Genomic DNA, 20,420 nt, shown 5'->3' with positions numbered 1-20,420 from the left:
TGAAATAGCCTAGAGCAGAAGGTGCCATCAGCAGAAGGTGTCTGGGCCATCCCTCCTGCCCTTCCTTCCCCTCCCTGCCTTGCTGCACACACTGCCCGGGGGTTCCCTCCCATCTCTCCCCACAGCCTGCGCTTGTGTCCACGGGAAATGCAGCAGTGGGATCAACGGGGACGGCTCCTGTGAATGTGACGTTGGCTGGAGAGGGGTGACATGCGAGACCGGTAAGTGTTCCACTGTTGTTTTTTTTCTGGGGTGAGAAGTGAGCATTTCAGGAAATGCCAGAACTACAGCTGTGATCAGATCCCAGTGCACTACCAGACAGCCAGCAGCTTCCCACACGCAGGGAAATACAGGTGACACTCCATGCTATGGCAGTTAGTTACCTTATTAGTAGAGAGCTGGTTGAGATACTGCTCATGAGACTTAAAGGCCTTACTTAGCTAATTCTCTACCTGTGTCACCCTGTATCTGTCCCAAAAGAACATCCCATTTGTTAAGTCTATATATTTTGCAGAGCAGAGTTACCTAGCAGAGAGAAGGTCAAACAGTTGTCTAATCTGCCTGGCAGTCAAACCACCACACTAGCACGTTTTGATCCCCAGATCAAAAGCCTCTCAAGTGCTTCAATAAGTTGATTTAGCTACAAAACACTGGATATTTAAATTATGTTCTTGCTAATAAAAATTAATTATCAAATAAATCATTTTGTGTTTAATAGAGCTCCTATAGCCAGTAAAATTATATTTTAGTTAGACATAATTAAAATGTATTAAATAACTATTTCAGAACTCTACATATAATAGCATAAAATAAAAAATGGTATAAGCACATTAATAATATCATTCAATATCAGTTTTAAATTTGCCCAGGGAAAAAATAGTAATTAAATTAACTTTATAGTTGGAGTTGCTATAGTTACTATATCTGAGCAAATTTCAGTTCCTTTAGAAAAACCTACACTTCTATAATTAAACTAATAATGTGCAAAATTCACCAGACTAAATACAGATAAATGGCAATAGGTGAAATATTTTCCTGGCAATACGTTGACAAGCCTCTTCCTCACAACTGAATCAAAGTGGTACCCACTGATGGAGTCTCTATACAGACTGAACGCAGTTGTCTGGTGCAGAACTCGTAACAGACTCCAGCTCTGCATGGTGGGAACAAAATACTGGGAAACTAGAAGAATTTTGACTCAAAATGTTCTGATCCCTGTTCCTTTTTTTTTTTTTTCTTCCTCTTGCAGAAATCAAAGAGGATGCATGTAATGCCTCCTGCCATACCAGTGCTAAGTATGTGTGAAATCCACTTATATGGAGGAGAGGGGAAGAGCAGTGTTAATGTAACATATTCAGTGATAACACTGAAAAGTTCAAACCACGCATGTTAAATGGGGAAACAAATGGGACTGGGGGGGAACAGGGGGGAAGAAAAAGGAGAGGAAAAAAAAAAAAAGAAGTGAGACATCCTACCATGCAGTACACAAAGAAATGGAGCCTGCAGCACTAAAAAGAACAGGAGACCAGGGCAAGATTGATCACAAAGGCAGGTTTCTGAGTGGGCTTTTTCTGCTCCTCCTATTTGTCCCATCCACCACCACACACAACTGAGAAATGCCATTGGCACTAGTGACTTCACCGACGAGAAGTCACTTGCATTTGACAAGAAACAGCTCTCCTCTTCACATCAAAATATATTTAAAAAAAAAAAAACAACTCTCAGCAGTCCAGCACCAATACTAGGACACTAATTAGTTTTCAAAGGAGCAAGTCACCCCCTTTGAGCCATGTACTGAAGCGCACCTGAACCCCATCATTGACCAGACAGCAAGATTTACATTACCAAAGACATTTAAAAACCAAGGAAAGGTCACTGGCAAGACTCATTTTCAGCCACAGCTCTATCTGTAAGAGCAGAGAAACCAGAAGGACAACCCTCCTGTTTCACAGACGTAGATCATTCTCTCCCCCGCTGCAGTTCACAGCAGTGATATTGTACCAGGCTTTTTTGTCAAAACTCCACTCTCAAATTTGCTCTGGGGGATCCCACACATACTGGCATCAAAACAGTGTTTCTGACAGGAGAAGCAGACTGTTTTTCTCTTGAGCCTTATTCATCCACTGCCGTACCCCTGTAGGTACAAGGATAGCTATAGGCATAGCAGGAGTGGCGGGAAAGGATGGGATTGTGCTGGCTGCGTTGACACCACGGAGCAATCCCTGTATTATACAGGGTTCAGGGGGCAGTAAACTCATGTTTGCCTACAGAAGGCCAAACTGTTCAAAAAAACCAAACTTGAACACAGAGGACTCAAATACCTGGCTCCTGCCTTTGCACAGCAGTTCTGCTGCATCCCTCAATAAATTGTGTGCACACAAAATAAAAATTTGTGCACAGTTTTTGGGTGAGCAGACATGCAACTTCTGAAGTTCTGCATGAGAAAAGAGGACACTGGATGACCAAAGCATGTATTTTTAATACTTAAAATAATACATAAAAAAATGCATTTGGAAAGCCTGGTCCAAGTAGGTTCATTTTTATGGTCGTAACTATAGCATACTGTATGGTTAAATGCTTTGCTATTTCTATGTGACATTACCTTTGAAACAATGCACAAAAACAAGGGCTGTTCAGAAGACCTGACTCCATTTCTTTTTCTTTTTTTAAATGTTGTCTTTCTCTTATTACTTTTTTAGTTGCCTTCTCCTATCAAATGGCACTGCCTACTGCAAGTGTGCAGCTGGGTTTGAGGGGAACGGGACTTTCTGCACAGGCAAGTGTACTTTATTTCTTCCCTTTTGAAAAAAATGTTCTTGGAGCACTCTGGTCACGGTGGAGCTGGTGAGAGATGAGCACTTCCCTATGCACCAGTTAAAAAACAAGAATCGCTGCCAGTTTGCTCAAAACAACTGAGAGCCCAACAGGTGCAGATTCATAGCAAACAAAGGGCTCAATATCTCCCAAGTTGCGAGGCATTGTGCTAAGGGAGACCAGAGAAAAGGGAACATGCTGTGCACAACCCAGGCCCCATTGTTTTCAGAGTAATGAAACCTGGATTATGACTTTTACTCCTTTTCCCAACAAAGCCCAGCAAAGAGAGGCCAATTCAGGGTACAATAGCACTTCCAGCAATTGCAAGCGGTATAGCCCTACTGTTTCCTCAGCTTTCTGAGCTTGCACAGATTTCTGGGGTGGTATAATCAGCTTCTTTAGACCAGAAGGATCTGAGAGACCCTCAGAAAGGGGCAATAGCAGTTTATCCTAGGTGTCCCTCCAAGAGTGTGGCATATCCAGACTTACAAAATAGACTGCTTCCAGCTACAGTGATTGCAATTAATTTTACAGTTGTTTTACTTCATCCTTAACTGATTAAAATACTAATGCTTTTACTTAATCCTTAACTGATTAAAATACTAATGCTTTTGGGAACAGAAGCATATTTGTCTACTCACAATGGCTGGCAGGGTCTTAATCCAAGATTTTAGCAGTTTCACTACTTTCATTTTCTCTTCCAGCACAAAACAACCAAATCCATTTTGATCTACAGGTGGGAAGTTCCCCATGCACAGGAAGAGGTGGGTGACACAGGTCACCCAATAGTAGCTCTGCACTCACCCTTATTCCCCTGTACAAGATTCCTGGGCAAAACCAGTTACAGGACAAGTCATCTCCCCACTCTGGCTGTTACAGCTGCTGAAACAGCAATTTGGGATCATTTGAGGCAAAAAATGAAAGCAACATTTGAAGATCAGAAAATGCTCCCTCCTTGCTCTCAGGGTAACCCAAACAAACTGAATTTGCGAGCCTCTGACTCATCTGGAGTTGGAGAGACATCACGAGTATCCATATGAATAACCAGGACTTTTTGTCACAGGAGGGCTGGGTGGTATTACACTCTAGACCTCCTGCAAGAGAAGGTATATGATCTGTGTGCAGAAAAAGGCAAGCTAAGGGAAAGCTTCAAATGGCCATTTAATCTAGAGAAGAACGTGAAGGTCCCTTTTTTGGTACTTGGTTGGAATGGGCAGAATCAGAAGATGAGAAGTGACTGAAAGTCAGTCCAGGATGAATTCTTACCTTCCAGACTAGAAGCACCTTCTCAGGTTTCCCTCTTGTAATCAGTAAAATGTATTAAATTTCTGGCACTAATGAAATTATGTCCTCTTAAATCAGAAAGATTCTGTGTTCAGAAAATGTTAGCAAATCCCTTTAAAACACAGACACAACTTAATCTGAAAAGCAAAAAGTCGTTTAATCACATTGGTTTAATCTGGGTTGTTGTCACTGTTCAGCTATTGATGCTTGCAAGACTAGCAACGGTGGCTGTTCTGCCAAGGCAGAGTGCAGAAGAACAACGCCTGGCAATAGAGTGTGCATCTGCAACGCTGGGTACACTGGAGATGGAATAGTCTGCATGGGTAAGCATTTGCAATGTCTCATATATCACACGGAAGGAAATTACAGGAGCAGGTTTTCCTGTAGATGGAAGATCCTTCTTCCACTATGACCCAGAAGTCATTTCCTGATACTGTAGACCCTGATGCCAAAGGCATCTCTACCTGCCACGTGATTGATAGTACTTGGCAAACCATGCAACTATAACAGTGTGGTGTGACACCAAAGCTTATTAAAAAAAAAAAAATCTACCTCTCAACAAGGATAGGCCCATCTTCAGCAGCTTGATACACCCATGCTCCTCTGACCACTGCAAACTTAAAGACTTTTAGACACTGTTGATTCATACCTCCCCAGGTATGGTTTTAGAAATGCTGATGGCAGGGTTTTAGCCTTCACCAAGACAACTGCAAGACCTAGACTGAAGTATTAAGTAGTTAAGAGAATTAATTTCATTGATTCACAGTTGTCATAAACCTGCATTCGTAGTATGCTTTACTTAAAATTCTTCCTTCTTGAGTTTTCAGAAGTCACTCTTTTTTTTTTATTTTATGGTTTCTGTTTTATAAAGAAATCAACCCTTGCCTGGAGAGCCATGGTGGATGCGATAGAAATGCAGAATGCACACAGACTGGACCCAATCAAGTGAGTACTTTGTCAGTGCAGATAAATAAAACTGGCCAACTGTTTACAGTTGGGTAAAGAAAGATTTCCCCATCTCAACTTTGTTTTTAAATGGAAAAGTGGATTTCATAACAAAAATTCTGAAAAGTATGTGCTTCCCTCAAAAAGGTATTTGATGGGGAGCATGGACAAACATGAAAAAATGAATTTCAGTAAAAGAAACCCAAAATTGCAGAAGAAAGCAGTGTCTTGCTCTTTCAAGCAGTTATTTTTCTTCTTTGGGAGGTTTTGATGTGAAAACCTGTCAGTTCGAAAGTACTGCCAGATAATGTTTCTTTTATTGTTATAGAAACTGTCCATGGGAAAACTCCATTTCAGACTAGCCCTTCTCCCAGCACAGCTCAAACATCTTCACAAGGAAACAAAACATCCTGAATCACAGTTGTCGTATAGGGGTTACAGTGTACCAGCATCCACTCACTCCTCCACTGTTCTGTGTCTCCCATGCAGAAGTACCACATACTCTTCAAAGAAAAATGAGCTATAAAAGGACAGTGGGGGAAAGGAGAAACAAATTGGCCCAGGCAATTAAGTGACACAGATTAGTGTTTCTATTTTTATAACAATTTCAGAAGCAGCTGAACACCCTGATTGCAACACTTCTTATCATCCCCCTGTAGTTTCACACTGGCTGTTGGCAGGACTGTAATCCTCCTGTGAGCACTGAACAACAGTATTTCTTCAAAAGCAATGCAGGAAACAGAGACCAGAAGTCAGAGGCCACCTCCAGCCTTTCAGGTGTCCAGGGACAGGAGGGGCAATAACCCCATCAACCCTTGTTGCCAGTACCGATCAGTTAACTCTTTGCCTTGCCTGTCATTTGCAAATCAATACATTTCTGATGGGAGCACAGAGCCACTTAACTCCTTCCCCATCCCTCTAGACAAGACAGGTGATGGCTATTTTCTTCCATACACCCTTCACTGGGGATGGTAGTAGTAGCTAGAGCATGATTATTTATACTTCCTTACCCATGGGAATATAGTTAACATCGAAGCAATAATAACCTCCACTACAAAATCCCAGCACTGCAGAGTCAAACTTATATGACAGAAACAAGTCTGCTTTCTGTAGGGCTTTCAGTCATCCAGGTACATAAAACACTGCTATTACACTGCCTAGCAGTTTTATCTATGCTGCAGAAATCTCCTTGAATTTTCAATCTCCTACACATTAAATGTGAATTCTAAATTGAGAACCATTAAGCACTGAATTGGAGAGGAATGAAGTAATTTCATTGCAACCATGTTAATTTTTCATCTTTGTGATAACTGCAAGTGCAAAACAGTCATCACGACACAAGTGTCAAATGAATTACCAGCTGTCAGTAACATCAGGACACAGTTCCAACTGTGTTTCAAAGATTTGTTTCATCACTTAAAAAAAACAGGGAAAGGGAAGAGAAGAGAGGGGAATGCCAACCTATGCAAATAAAATGAGGGAAACAAATTAGGGGTTTAGCCTATTTTGCCAGCAAGTTGGCCATGTGCAGATGTCAAAGAGATCATTTCAAATAAGCAGGACAGCAGAGGATAGACAAGAGATGGATAGGCAGAGAAAGGGCAGATAGAGCCTCCTGGAAATTGTTATTCCTCAATCTCAGTTTATGGTTGCTCATGCTGGCTAAGACACTGCTGCAGAAGAGATGATGTACACCATATCACTATGACATAATCAGGCAAAAATTAATTAAATATAAGCATGCTGAAAAAGATCAAACATCTTTCCATTTATGCATGTCTTCTGGTTTTGCTTTGTAGGCGGTATGTAACTGCTTGAAGGGATACTCTGGAGATGGTAAAAGATGTACATATATCAGTCTGTGTTCACAAGTAAGTGTCCATTTAAGGAGAGTATTTAAGATCTTGTTATCATCATTGCACTTTTGGGTTTTGCATGCCTTCAAAACTAAGCCAGATATGCCCAGAATCAGCTTATGTTAACTTAGCTAATTTTTAAATGTGCTTGGTTCAGTACATGCTTTAGTGCTGTCAGTATTTTAGAAACCAAGTATGCAGTAAGGGCTTTTCCTGGACCACAGCCTGGATGTAGTACAAGTGAGGGCCCAGACTCATCACCAACTCTTAAAAAACCACTTCAGATCAGACCTAGAGAAACAAACCCTCATCTGTAGTGGTAAAATGTAAGTCATATCTTCTCAGCAAATTTTTTGTCATTGCTAGAGTTCATATTAAAAAACACTATCTAAATTTGTGTTTGGGGGACAAACGGCTTATGAACACTTCAGTTAATATTAAAAAAAAACAAATGCAGTTTCTAGGCAAGACAATTAAAGAGCTTGGTTCAAATGATAAGAAAAAGAAGTGTGATCTACTACATGTTACCTGCAATGAGGAAAAAAAAAAAAAAAATCTAGTTCAGGTTGTTGATGCTCAGGGACCAGTTCTAGCTGTTCTAGGAGACAGGTGATTGGGAACCAAAGAGAGTAGTCTATGGTAGATCAAAACACCTATTTGTTTTCAATGTTCTCCTGTCAATAAGTCCTCTAGGGTGATTTGGGAGTGTATCTGTGCATCCTGAACAAGAGAAATTATCAACTGTCAACATACACATCCCCTTCTCAGTCTGAAATTTTTCCAGCCTAATCAGAGTATCAAGTCCTCACACTGCTGCATCATTACCAATGAAATCCATGTTGGGGCAAAGAGGTGCTCAAGGGCCTGGGCTCCCTGAAGTAGATGTTTCCAGTGGAAATTCCAGCAGGAATTTCAGCCTGCAGGCTCACCTAGGGCAGAGCTCCCATGAGGCAAGTCAAAGAACAGAGCCCCACAGTCCCTATGGCCATACATAGGCTGCATCCCGAACGCATCCCTGGGATGCGGAACACAGGGTATCAACACTGCAAGCTGCAGCAGAGGTGGCTTAGTGAACAGTGAAACGGAGGAGGTGAGATGATGGATGGCAGAATGGAAGTCTCGCCTGATGAGGAGGTTAAAAGAAAAAAAGAATTCTCTACACCAACCATTTCCCTTCTTTCCCTCCACAACACACAGTGCAGTGCTTCCCATGGCATTCCTCATTTTGTCCCTCACTTACCACTGCAGGCTGAGAATTGGCCACATTTGCTTCGCATGAGCTAGCTCACACACTGCAAACTACGTACTTGCACCAGCCGCATTGCTTTGCTTGGCAAGCTGCAGCAGGGACATATCCACTCTCCCGGGCATATTAATCCTTTGCGCTCCGAGCGCAGTGACAATAATTCTCACCCTCCCAGCCTGGCCTGTCAGCAGAGTTTCTCTAACCTTGAAAGGTTGCAGAGATGAAAGAGCAAGGGCAAAAACATAAGCCAGAGGAAGGGGAGCTCAAAGTTATGATCTACTACTTCCTATGATTCTGTATGCTTTTGCCTTTTCCTATGCCTTGTTCCAGCAACTTTGCTTCCAATTGGTTAATTACGCTAGGCTAATTATACATATATTTTTTTAAAAATATAGTTTTGAGAAGTGTTACCGTCAGACCAAAGGCTAATCTGGCTTCACTTTGGCAAACCTCTGTGCAGCAAAGCTTTATGGGAAGCTATGATAAACCCAAGATTGCCAGAAGTCCACCTAGAGCTAGCCAAATAAATAACAAGTGCACCCAAGCCCACTAATTACAGTCAGTACTTACTATGGCCTGTCAAGTCAGGCCCCACTGGTAGCTCCCAAGAGAGCTTCCACTGCCAGTCATGGCCCATGGGAAAGGATCACCGAGATGACCAGCAACAGAAAAGACACCATGAAACAAGCACCAGGAAAGAAAACAAGATGGCTTCTCGATTTCTGCTGATTTGCTCTCAAGTCCAGGATAGAAATTTATCTGCAGACTGAGGTTCTAGCTGGGGAGCACTCACCTGTGACTGGACAGAGCTCTGAACCCCAACACATTGCTTCTGGTTGAGGAACATCTCCTCTTCGCGCAGAAAGCCTCCTGGAGGCAGGGGGCCGAGTGAGGTGCATCATTGCTGCTCCAAGCCTTACGTCGCACTGGTGGTGCATCCAGGGGTGAACAGATGTTTTAGAGGAGAGCACATGTGGTGGGTCCCCATTCCAGCTGGCCTGGGCCATCAGACAGCTGAAGAACAATAGGCAGTCCTATGGTAATGCTCTTCTAGAAATCCAGTCTCCTAGCACCACAGAAGTGATGTACAGCTGTAAATAGTTCCCTTCAGCGCAAGTCAATGGTGCCTCAACAGAGCAGCTAAAACTCATCCCCAAGGTCCAGAATGAAACCTGCCTGGAAATCTTTTGGATCTTTATTAACACCATGAACTGAAGATATAAGGAGGGAATCAAAACTACATCTTCTTCATAAAAGGAGAGTTATTTCTTATGAACCTTAAATGCTCTTTATTGTTTTCAAGAAAGCATATACTGTCAGAAGTTCCAGTAAGATCTAGTTTCAAAAAGTTGTTGGGATTAAGTCTTTCTAAGCTATATACATGGGGGAAAAAAGTGGTGAACTAGAATTATTCTGTACACCTGGCAATGAAGGAATTAAATATTTTAAATTTTCATCTTACAAGAATAATGGAGGCTGCAGTGAATTTGCCATCTGTAATGACACCGAGCTGACAGAAAGGACCTGCACCTGCAAACATAACTACATTGGGGATGGATTTAAGTGCCGAAGCAATATCTTCCAGGTACAGTGCTGTACGTGTTTTCAGTCCCTCATTTTTCTTCAGGTAGTTATTTAATACAATGGTTGTCTCTTGAAACATGCCATTTTTTTTTCTTGAACAAATTGGTAAATCTATCCTAGAATTTGAAACAATCCCAATCCAAGAAATCAGGAATAGAAACAGGATGCTGCAAGGTAACCTTACCTGCCTCAGGGGGGAAAAAAAAAAAAAAAAAAAAAAAAAACAACAACCTGATGGACAATCCTTATGACTGCAGTACTAGGCAGTTACTACTGGTACTTTTAGGTGTCAAAGAAGCCTGTTCTTTGATAGAGCAAGGTAAGAAAAGAACAGGAGCAATGCAGATGAGCAGCATTTGTTCTAAGCCAGAAGTTCTCTTTCAAGTGCTGCATTTATTTGTACTCCACAGATGTTGTTCCATGTTTGCAGCACTGTTACAAAGCCTTGTTCTTGATTTCAGGAACTTCTTAGAGACTCCAACACATCTAGGTTTTATTTCCACTTAGAGGTAAGAAAAGGTCAAGTTTTCTTTTTTTTTTTTTGGGGGGGGGGGGGTGGGGGGGGAGTCCCTCTCTTCATTTTTTGCCCCAAGGAGGGGGCAGGGAGCAGGCATGAATCTGGCATGTACCAACATCCTTCAACTTAATTGGAACTAGATTTGGATCACTAGCCACTAATATTGGAGATGCTCTAATTTAAACTATTAAGTGTCATTAAAACCTCTAGAGAATTAATAGTAAAGACTAATATCCCAGGGAAACATAGGGCGCCCAGACCAGGCATAAAACTGAAGCTTTCACCCCTTCACAGTCTGAGATCTTCCAGCACATCTCTCATGAATTCTGATGTGAGCAAATAGCATCCCTCTTCTACCCCTGCTGCATTTCCAAACTGCGATGCTGTTTTCAGTTGCCCCTCAGAAACGCCGCAGGATGCTGCTGCGTTGGTGGACAGCCAATGTGCGCTGCCAGTTCTCACTGCTTCTTGGAGACTGGCAGTAGTAATCATTTAGCCTGAGCCTCAGGGCAGCACGAATCTGTATACTGGCCTGCTAGTCCAAAGACTCATATTTTAGCTTTAATTATGCTACCATGGTAAACAGATTTCTTCCTATCACTTTAGCACAGCTCTCTTTAGTTTGTCAGTGGTCATTGCAAAGTGCCTGCAATACCCCAGGTCCATTTGTCCCTCTAACAGTAATTAATCTACTCCTGGGTACAAGCAACCACATATGAGCTAAATGCATGTACAAATACATGTATACATCCACTCTTGACTAAGTCAAGATGAAAGAGTTTATTCATCTTCCCTTGCCCAGAAGGGAGTAGCCCTCCTCCACCCTCCCTACACTTAGTGTTGGTTGAGAGCTTTCCCTCTTCTTCTCCTGTTCGTTATTGCAGAGGAAATGGCAACTTGGCCATAAACCAAAATCTTCCATTTGATACCCATGGGCAGTGGTGACAGACAGGGCTGGGAACAAAAGTGCACAGTGTCCAAGAGTTTCTCTCACCCTTGCATTGCAGGGAAGGGAACCCAACTTGCAACAGCAACAGGGCTGCAGGCACCACTTCCCATTGAGCAGGGCTGTCCCCATCGCTGCATGATGTTATGTGCATTAATGACTCATTACTGCTTTGTCCTCTTAAATTTGACAGGCCTTGTCTATCAGAGATATTGCAGGCCCTGGCCCTTTCACTCTGTTTGTACCTCACACAGATGTACTAAACAGCGACTCACGAGTAAGTAAGGCAGCCAGAAGCTTTTGGTGAGCTGGCCATGAGCTTTTGGATTCAGACGCCTTGCTCAACTGCTTCTCAACTCCTCCACTTTCTGCTGTAGGTCAAGGACTGGATTGCCAAAGGAGTGATGGCTCAAGTCCTCCGGTACCATATGGTGAGTTGTGCCAGTCTGCTGTACAGCGACCTGACAACAATCACCAACATCACCTCTCTCCAAGGGGACCCGATACACATCAGCTACTCTCAGGTAACAACAGAGCATGAAAAAGCAGGGGACAGAACAATAAAACAGTCTGTTCTCATTCAGCTTTTTTTAAAACCTGAATGGTTCCCTTTACTCCTCAGTGCACAAAAATAAATAGCATTAAAAGAAGGTTGTCCATTTAGCTGAAGTGTTCAACACTCATCTGCTATTCAGAGTGGAGTTGTACAACCCTTGCTTTGACATGAGTTATTCTAGGTTCAGACTCTGGCTTTATGAGCATGATGAGAGTCTGAAAAACCAAAGGGCAATTTATTAAAACTGAAGCTACTGTTTGCTGCAAAGAAAGGATGGTCTGGGCTCATTGTACCAAAGAAATTTGGCATCAGCCTCACCCTCACACAAGGTTCCACAGAAAACGTGTTTTTGTTGCCTTTCCAGAACTCGCTGGTTTTGAACAACAAAGCTGAAATTATACTCAGCGATGCCGTGGGCACAAATGGTGTGATCCATGTTATAAACCAAATTCTGGTGCCATCACATATGCAGGATTTCCCCCTTAAGAAGGTATGTGCAGTTCATTGCCATTCTCAATGCAGGGGCTTTTCCACAGTTACTGTTAGATATATAAATCATGTAAGTCACAAAAAAACTCCAGTGATACTGAAAAGACCTTATACAAACATTGTTTGACATTGCTGAATAAGTTAAATGTTATATTTAAAATTCATTCAGGAGTTACAGTTATACTAAGAACAGTATAAGAGGACTTCTGCACAGGGCTTTTACAGTGGCATTGATTTCGTAACAAAAAATGACTTACAGGGAAAAGCAAGCTAATATCTGCTTTTTAAAAAAACCCACGTAACATATTTATTAGATAAATTACTGAAATTCCTTTCTTTGTAGGAAAGCCTTAAAATTGTTGCAGCCAAACATGGATACATCCTATTCAGCAGTCTGCTAGAGGTAAGGACACAAGAGACAGCAGCCATTGGGCAAAGGTTTTAAACACTCTTTTTAAAAAAGGCAAAAGCACAGACATGGCACGTGGCATTACTAGCAGGACGGTGTTCAGTCGAGCCAAAGGGTTCACACGGTACATGACAACCCTGGTCACCACATGGTTCCTCTCCCACAGAGGCAGGGGGAATGTCAAGCAGACCCACATCCACCTTTTCTCTCCACATTCAGCTCTGTCCTACCATATGTCAAATCACGTGGCCAAGGTTTGACCCAGGTATGACTTGGTGAGCCATCAGCCTGGTTTTCAGTGGGCAGCCCTGGGTGCTGAAACACTTCTGAGAATTCAGCCATGTAACTCAACTTGGACAACTCAACTCAGGGTGTTTGCAGGCTGGTAACCAGGCAGCCCACAGGCCACTGCATCCCAGTTATACTAGACATTGATCCCATAGGGTCAATGTTGATTTAGATGGAGCATTAATCCTCTGCCCAAATTTTTGGTATGTTGCAGAAAAACAACCTGCTTGGGCTGATCAACGATCCTATCCACAAACCCGTCACGCTCTTCTGGCCCACAGACACAGCTATCCGTGGGCTGCCACAGGAGCAGCAGGACTTCCTCTTCAAGAAGTCCAACACTGACAAGCTGGTGCAGTACCTCAAATTCCACATTGTCCGTGATGCTGCGGTAAGCCCTTGCTTTTTAGGAGCATTGCCAAGGCCAAGACATGCAAACCCAGACATGTGCATTTCCACCATTTCTTCCCCAGGTGTTGGCCTACCAGCTTCCCCGCTCCACCTCATTGAAGACCCTGCAGGGCTCCAACCTCAGCGTTAGCTGTGGGGATAATGGGCATATTGTAAGTGTTCACTCTGCCAGCACACTTACCCCTTGTCCCTGCTGCAGGATCCACTCATGCAGACCCCACTGTGCCTGCACATAACCCCCAGAAAGGGTCAGTGGCACCAAAACTCAGTTGGTCTTCACCAGTCCATGCCAAGAGCCACAAAACCAGAGCAGCCACCCCAACAAATTCAGCAAACTAGACAGTTTGCAAGACTCTCTGGAGCTGTCATTTTCTGTGTTGTAAGATGCTATTTGTTCAAAACAGCTCTTAGTTACCTCAAAACTGAAATATTAGCACATTTTAACTTCTCCTACAATGAAATACACGATGGAAAACTATTCGGTGAACCTGGCTTTGGCAGAAGCCCCTTGAATGTAGCATCTGCATGCAAACTGGTTTGTAAACACTTACAAGCTAAGATTGCAGGCATGCATGCAGCCTGTTAAGCCAGAACCACAGCATGTTTTTCTTTGCAAATGTATTGGATCATACCTGGCAAGCATCTGCCTCTGAAAATGTGACTGACCCTAAATGTGCATAAGGTAAATCTGTAGATACAGGGCTGGCATACTCTGTCCCCTTCAGGAAAGGCAAAAGATCTGCCCATCTGTCATGTTATAGCATTCAGCTGTAGGTCCCCAGGTTGGAGGGGAATCTTTAAAAGACCAGAGGGAGGGTTACCTCTAACACCCATGCAGGACCTGGATTCAGCCTGGCCCCAAGGAAGACTGTCTCATGACTTGTCATGCCCCCCTCTCCCCATCCCATCTCTCAGGGCGCCCTTTTCCTGAATGACAGACAGTGTAAGATAGTGCAGCGGCAGCTGGAGTTTGATGGGGGCATCGCGTACGGCATCGACTGCCTGCTGACAGACCCCAGCCTAGGAGGACGTTGCGACAGCTTCTTCACCATGGATTTCATGGTGAGTCCCCTTTTTTGGTCCCTCACCCTGACAAAGGCACAGCCCCAAAGGTCAAACTCCATCCTCACAGAGACCGGGGAAACACTCACAGCAGCTTTGGCACTACTGAGATTAAGTCCTGCACTTCAGGCTGGCTTCAGCTGCCGCACTGGTTAGAGCTAAGATTGAGAAGCGCAACACAACGCCTGAAAGGTACACAACAGAAACCCTGTATCCACGCTAAGCACCACACAGGACAAGCAGTTTCAGTTAAGACCACCTTAGTGAGCCCTAACAGTACCTTACAAATGCAAGCATAAATTTGAGCAAGGACAGATCTTCTTATCACGCTTTTAAATTAATACAAGTCCACACTATGAATTTGGCCATAGAAACTGCATTTACAAAGCTCCCGATTACAAAAGAACAGTGTTGCTGTCCCAGCTGCACAGGATATTAAGGACACAAGGTAGAGAACTGCTTAGTCTGTTAACCAGGCTCTTGGTTTCTCACCTTTCTTACTTTCACAGAAATATCCTTTAGCACACCTGAACAGCCACTGTTAGCGTGGACAAAGTTTCCTCTGTGAACCTTGATGCATCCCACAAGCAGGAAGTTTTGAAACGCATTTTGAAATGGTTTCAAGACCAAATTTACTTCAGTTTAATTTGAATGTATGAAAAAATTACCTAGAATTAAAAAAAATTCCATGTAATCAGTCTTAAAAAAGTTTATTGGAATTTATATTTCACTTATAAAACCAACACTTGTGTGTATCCCATCTGCTCAAATTACCTTTTGCTTCATGATTTTGTTAAATGAAATAGTTATCATTTCCTCAGATCAGTTTAGCACTTCCTGAGGAGTAGCCATTTACCTCTACCCCAAATTAGACATCCAGACCTGATGCAGCCCATGTCAATATTTGCTTGGAGAATATCAACTATTTATTTTCCCCTGCTTGTTAAATCCAGAGCAAAGTTTCTTCTTCTAGAACTTATCAAAACTAATTTCTTGCATTTCATGGCACTGAACCAATGTGACTATTTTGATGTCATTCTCCTCTCTTCTTTCTCCAGAATTCCTATAGTTTGTTTCAGGCATAATAAGCCTACACTCTTCTCTGCTCATTATTTGCTGCTCTCGTAAAACAGACTTTTTGTCCATATCAAATAGCCTTTTGTTGCCATTATTTTAATATACTTTTTTTTTTATTTTCCATTTTGTACAACAGGGGCATTGTGTTAGCTGTTTCAGCAATTCTAAATGCCCTCCAGGAACAAAACCAAAGGTAATACATTAAAATCTTGCATTTAAGCAGTGTAACCGGCTCTTCTCCGTACTTCACACAAGCAAACTAGAGTAAGTTGCTTTGAAAAAATAAAAAGAGAACCCTCAACAGTGAGACCACACTGTTAAGTGATGCCATAAAGCCTCCAGGACAAAGCTGTCCCTGGGCAAACACCCAGACACTGATGATGGGGCACGCTTGTCGGTCTCACACAGCATCCACTGTAGCAAGTGCTTCAGTTGAGTTCTAAGCACCATTAATGAGGATGGGGGTCTGCTCTGCAAGTTAGGAATCAAAGAGGAGGTGGGGGCCTCGCACCTGCACTCTTCACACATCACATTTTAATTCAGTGCACATCAGAAACTGTGATTTAAAGAAGAACCCCAAACCTCCGCGTACCACTCATCTTCCTGTGGTTCTCCCCCTCTCTGCGCTGGCACGCGCAATGCTCAGGAAGGGATCCAGTGGTGCACGTACGAGTCTTACGGGCTGCGGAGGGACGGCTGCCGTAGGAACTGCTCCATGGTCATCCAGACGGCCAAGTGCTGCAAGGGCTACTTCGGGCCAGACTGCCAAGGTAGGACCCCCCCTCCCCAAACCCAGATGCGTAGCACCCAGCAGGCTGAACTGTGAGAGCCAGGATGGGGACATGACAAGAGACCAGCCACAAGGTGGGGGAACTCTATTGCAAGAGCTGAAGTAAACAGAAATTATTATTGCTTTGCCACTCCAAATAATCTCTTTTTTGTGTTTACAGCAAGTTTTAAACTCCATGCTAGTAGCAAACTAAGTGAATGCTATGGAGAGTAAAGACTGCTCTGCTGTAACCAAACCTAGCAAGTTTTAATCAGTGACCAGCTGAAAGTCCTTTCAACACAAAAACACACATCAGCTTGGCGGTAGCGATACAGGACACACCAGACACATGGTGTATGAGTCCTCAGCCACCTGCAAGCACACACACCACCAGTGTAAACTCAGAAATTGTAGCTTTAACCAGGTGTGAGACAGTTTTGGAAGCTTTAGCTCCAGCTGTTTGTTAGCAGACACTAATGAACTGTGTCATCCTTCACCTGTCAGCCCCACAGGGAACAGCACCAAGGCACCCAGATCTGGGTTAAGATCTCTGCTGGAAGACAGGTCCAGGGACATGTAGCCCTGCTAGCTCACTCTGTCCAGATTTCACATACAGACACGTAGGGGTCCCAAGCAATTTTGACTAACCCAGCCTGAGCTGCCCTTTGGGCTCACCCCAGCAGCACCAGGCACATGGAGGTGCACAAGCAAGGCTGGATTGGGGCAGGGGCTGGGCAGTGTCATTCACTACTGGGTCTGAAGGAGCAAGCACCCAGACCCAGGGCTGGAAGAGTCTACAACACCTTTCTGACAGATGTTGTAAAAGTGTGTCAAGGAATTTAGAGCATGAGGCTTGCACTCACAAGTGTCACAGCTGCTTTTACACACCCCAACAGTGATGCATTTACAGGCCTTTCCCTGTTCAAGGATTTTTACAGAACAATAAACAACAAACAGTGACAGTGAATAAACACACTTGAGCTAGACAGCCACTCTTTTTTTTTTTTTTTAAACCTTTCAGCTTGCCCAGGGGGACCAGAGACCCCATGCAATAACCACGGGGCCTGTGATGATGGATACAGTGGGACAGGAGAGTGTCACTGCAACAGCGGCTTCAACGGGACTTCGTGTGAGCTGTGCTTGCCAGGCAGATACGGCTCCAACTGCAGGCGTACGTTTACATTTCCTTTCCATGCTGTTGCCCATATCACACCTAAACTATTTTGTCAGTGATGGGTTAAGTAAACAAAGAAATGCTTTCCCCTTTCAACACCAACATTTTTCCTGAGTGCCTTCTCACATGGAGGGATAGCACAAAGTCGCAGAAGGGAGAAGGCAGGGGGCAGAAGCTTACTTAGCTTTCTCTGCAAGGCTCCTCCTATTCTTATATAGTACATAAGTAACAGGGAATGGAGACAGAGTCTCTGTCAAGAAGCATTTTCAACTACAGCACAGCCTTCTCCCCCATCCCCATATGCAAGACAGTATTCTAGCAGTGTGGTTCTTCAAGAATTGCAGGAGACCAAGGCCATGCACCACTACTGCAGAAGAGAAGAAAAAGGACACCGAGATGAAGGCAGTTTGTGAAGAGGGACAGCAGCCAAGAAACTGCTCACATAATCCAGTTTGTTGGGTTTTAAATGTAAGCTAGGCGGAACCAGGATCAATATCACCCTTTAAACTTAAATGTTTTCCCAACATAAAGCCTTCAGATGGGAAGCTACAACATTAACCCTTCCGTCCTAACCATGTGCAACTGTAGTGCTCATGATGCACATACAGTGATGTTTATAAGCTAGATATCCTCGGGGTGGAGACAAGACACTAGGCTTAGATACCAGTGCTCAAGATATAAAACTAATAAATTACAGGTAAGCATAACACAACATAGCATAAACTGTGTGAGTTGGTAGTCTGACCCAGATTGTGGTATTGAACAGGAAAAATGTTTTATAGCCCCTCTTCAATGTATATTTATGTCAGCCAAAAATTAGACAACCAGTGAAACCCCTTTTCAGCAGGACCAGGTCTTCACAGAATCAGTTTCTCCAATTCCACATTATTTTCCTCTCTAAACAATGATATTTCAGGAAGAGGAATAAGCCAAGAAAGGATGTTTCTTCATTACATTATAAAGCAGAGAGCCACCAATAATTCCTTAAGAAGGTCTCAGCATGGACAGAAGGACAAGTTATTGCAGGGCCCAAAGAGTGGGGAAAAAAAACACCGACAGATTAAATCAGTGCCTCATGCTTAAGTTTGCAGGCTATAAGGGGTAACACCCCATGTATAAAAGGAATTCAGAAGCCTTTAGTCATAAAAATATGTAAAACCTTAAAAAGAAATTTTTACAGCTATTTTGCCCATGTTTTACAGCAAAGGTCACTAACCTCATATTTGGTTTCCTTATCCAGACAGAGCTTCTCCAAACTCTCTCTCCCTGCATATCTTACTTCTCTCTGGCTAAAAGGCTTCCCCACAAGCAGCAGCTGCTGCACATTAGGACAGCATCAGGCTGGGTCTTCAGCTCAGCCATTAACTCCTTCCTGACACAGTTCTTTGTGAAGTTTGCTACTCTACCACAATGCAGATCAATACTCATTTTCATTTTCAGAGGCACATTGAATGAATGCCAGTTATAAAATCATAGGATGGCAGGAGAATTCAGGTTGCAGGGGACCTCAGGAGTTTTCTAGTCCAACGCCCTGCTCAAAGCAGGGTCAGCTCTGAGCTCAAACCAGGCTGTTCAGGGCTTGCAATCCAAGGATGGAAAGTACCCAACCACTCTGAACAGTCTGGCCCACTGCTTGGCTGGCCTCATGGTGAAAAACCATGAGGTTAAATTTATCTAAATAATTGCTAAATAATACTGTATCTAAACTAACGGTCTAGATGATGTTTCTCTAGGGAAAGATTTTCCCCTTTCCCAAAGGCAGCTCTCTAAGTGATCCTTCTGCGTTCCTTTTGCAGCCTGCGAATGCAAGACCAATGGGCAGTGTGACGAGGGATATTTGGGAACAGGACGCTGCTTCTGTGAAACAGGATGGACTGGCCGGCTATGTGAAACCAAGCTAGGTCTCTGCCTCCTCTCATTACACTCCATCACATGAAGCCACGGGTGGATAGCACTTGAAATTTAACAGAGAGAGAAAGGGTTAATAACGTCAGAAGCCCTCACTGGAGGCTAAGGGACTCTGAGCATGTCCCTTCACTTCCCTGTCTCCTCCTTTGTGAAAAGGGAATATAAGTGTTTACCTCCCTATGGAGGGGCTTTGGGCTACCTGAGGGAAGATATCACCTGAGAGATAAGCAGTCAGGAAAAAATTCTTACAGGTTTTCCAGTTAGCAAGACTAGTACAAGGGCTTTTCTTTCTGCATGAAACAAGGGCATTGCAATATAAACAGCATCTTCACCCCAGCTCTTCTGCCTTCCCCACAGCTCTGCAGCCAGTGTGTTCCCCGAGCTGCTCTGCCAACGCTGTCTGCATGGAGAACAACACATGTCAGTGCAAGCCATTTTACAACGGGGATGGGATCACATGCACAGGTGAGCTCCCTCTTGCACAGCCTGCTGCAAGAAAGCAGGTTGTCCCCCTTTGCACATGCACTTGCATGCAGTTACCATCCAGTATGAAATGTTGGCTATCAAACCTAAAACCTTCCACAGTGCAGCAAGCGGAACAAATTTAGGATATATACAGATCAGTCTTTTTCTGATGCAAGTGGCTGGTTTCACCAGGCTTTACCAAGCAGGAGTATGAGCAAGAAGCACACTTCAGTCAGATCTTGGAGACAGCAGGGTTTTCAGCAGTGTATAACTTATGGATTTTTCTTTGATGACCTTAGGCAAGGAAGTTCCCCAGTAACATCACTGCAGAAACAGTCCTTCTTTCTGAGCCAGGCGTCTCATCTCCTCCAAAGTCACCCTGGTCAGAGCAGAGTCCCCAAAAAGAAGCTCTCTTGGGCTGCCAAAAGGTGAAGCAGAATCTCTGGGGAGTGGTGCCATGTCTCTTAAATCGAGGACATCCCGACCAGAGCTTCAGAGCCATAAAGGATAGCCTTTGCACAAGTTCAGGAACGCCTCAGAAAACTCAAACAATTTTTTTCCCCAAACAATTGTTCTATTATTTTTAGTGTGCTTTAAAATTCTGGAGGTGGTTTGTCTTT

The 20,420-nt window shown here is 43.5% G+C and overlaps 1 protein-coding gene across 1 annotated transcript in view; it reads left to right on the top strand.

The window, feature by feature from the left end:
- Positions 1-20,420, top strand: part of STAB2 (stabilin 2) — an 85,583-nt gene that overhangs the window by 53,544 nt on the left and 11,619 nt on the right. Inside the window, exons 39-58 of the mRNA XM_074825327.1 lie at positions 126-221; positions 1,250-1,295; positions 2,700-2,776; positions 4,296-4,421; positions 4,970-5,043; positions 6,843-6,914; positions 9,611-9,730; positions 10,191-10,238; positions 11,386-11,469; positions 11,570-11,716; positions 12,113-12,238; positions 12,581-12,640; positions 13,149-13,325; positions 13,408-13,497; positions 14,261-14,407; positions 15,621-15,677; positions 16,131-16,254; positions 17,275-17,424; positions 19,224-19,328; positions 19,693-19,800. Of these exons, the coding sequence (XP_074681428.1) occupies positions 126-221; positions 1,250-1,295; positions 2,700-2,776; positions 4,296-4,421; positions 4,970-5,043; positions 6,843-6,914; positions 9,611-9,730; positions 10,191-10,238; positions 11,386-11,469; positions 11,570-11,716; positions 12,113-12,238; positions 12,581-12,640; positions 13,149-13,325; positions 13,408-13,497; positions 14,261-14,407; positions 15,621-15,677; positions 16,131-16,254; positions 17,275-17,424; positions 19,224-19,328; positions 19,693-19,800 (2,034 nt within the window). The remainder of the gene's footprint in view (positions 1-125; positions 222-1,249; positions 1,296-2,699; positions 2,777-4,295; positions 4,422-4,969; positions 5,044-6,842; positions 6,915-9,610; positions 9,731-10,190; positions 10,239-11,385; positions 11,470-11,569; positions 11,717-12,112; positions 12,239-12,580; positions 12,641-13,148; positions 13,326-13,407; positions 13,498-14,260; positions 14,408-15,620; positions 15,678-16,130; positions 16,255-17,274; positions 17,425-19,223; positions 19,329-19,692; positions 19,801-20,420) is intronic.

Source organism: Strix aluco, chromosome 5 (assembly GCF_031877795.1).
Source record: "Strix aluco isolate bStrAlu1 chromosome 5, bStrAlu1.hap1, whole genome shotgun sequence".
Lineage (NCBI taxonomy): Eukaryota > Metazoa > Chordata > Aves > Strigiformes > Strigidae > Strix > Strix aluco.
The sequence above is the reverse complement of the archived record's forward strand: the minus strand, read 5'-3'. Positions and strand labels throughout refer to the sequence as shown.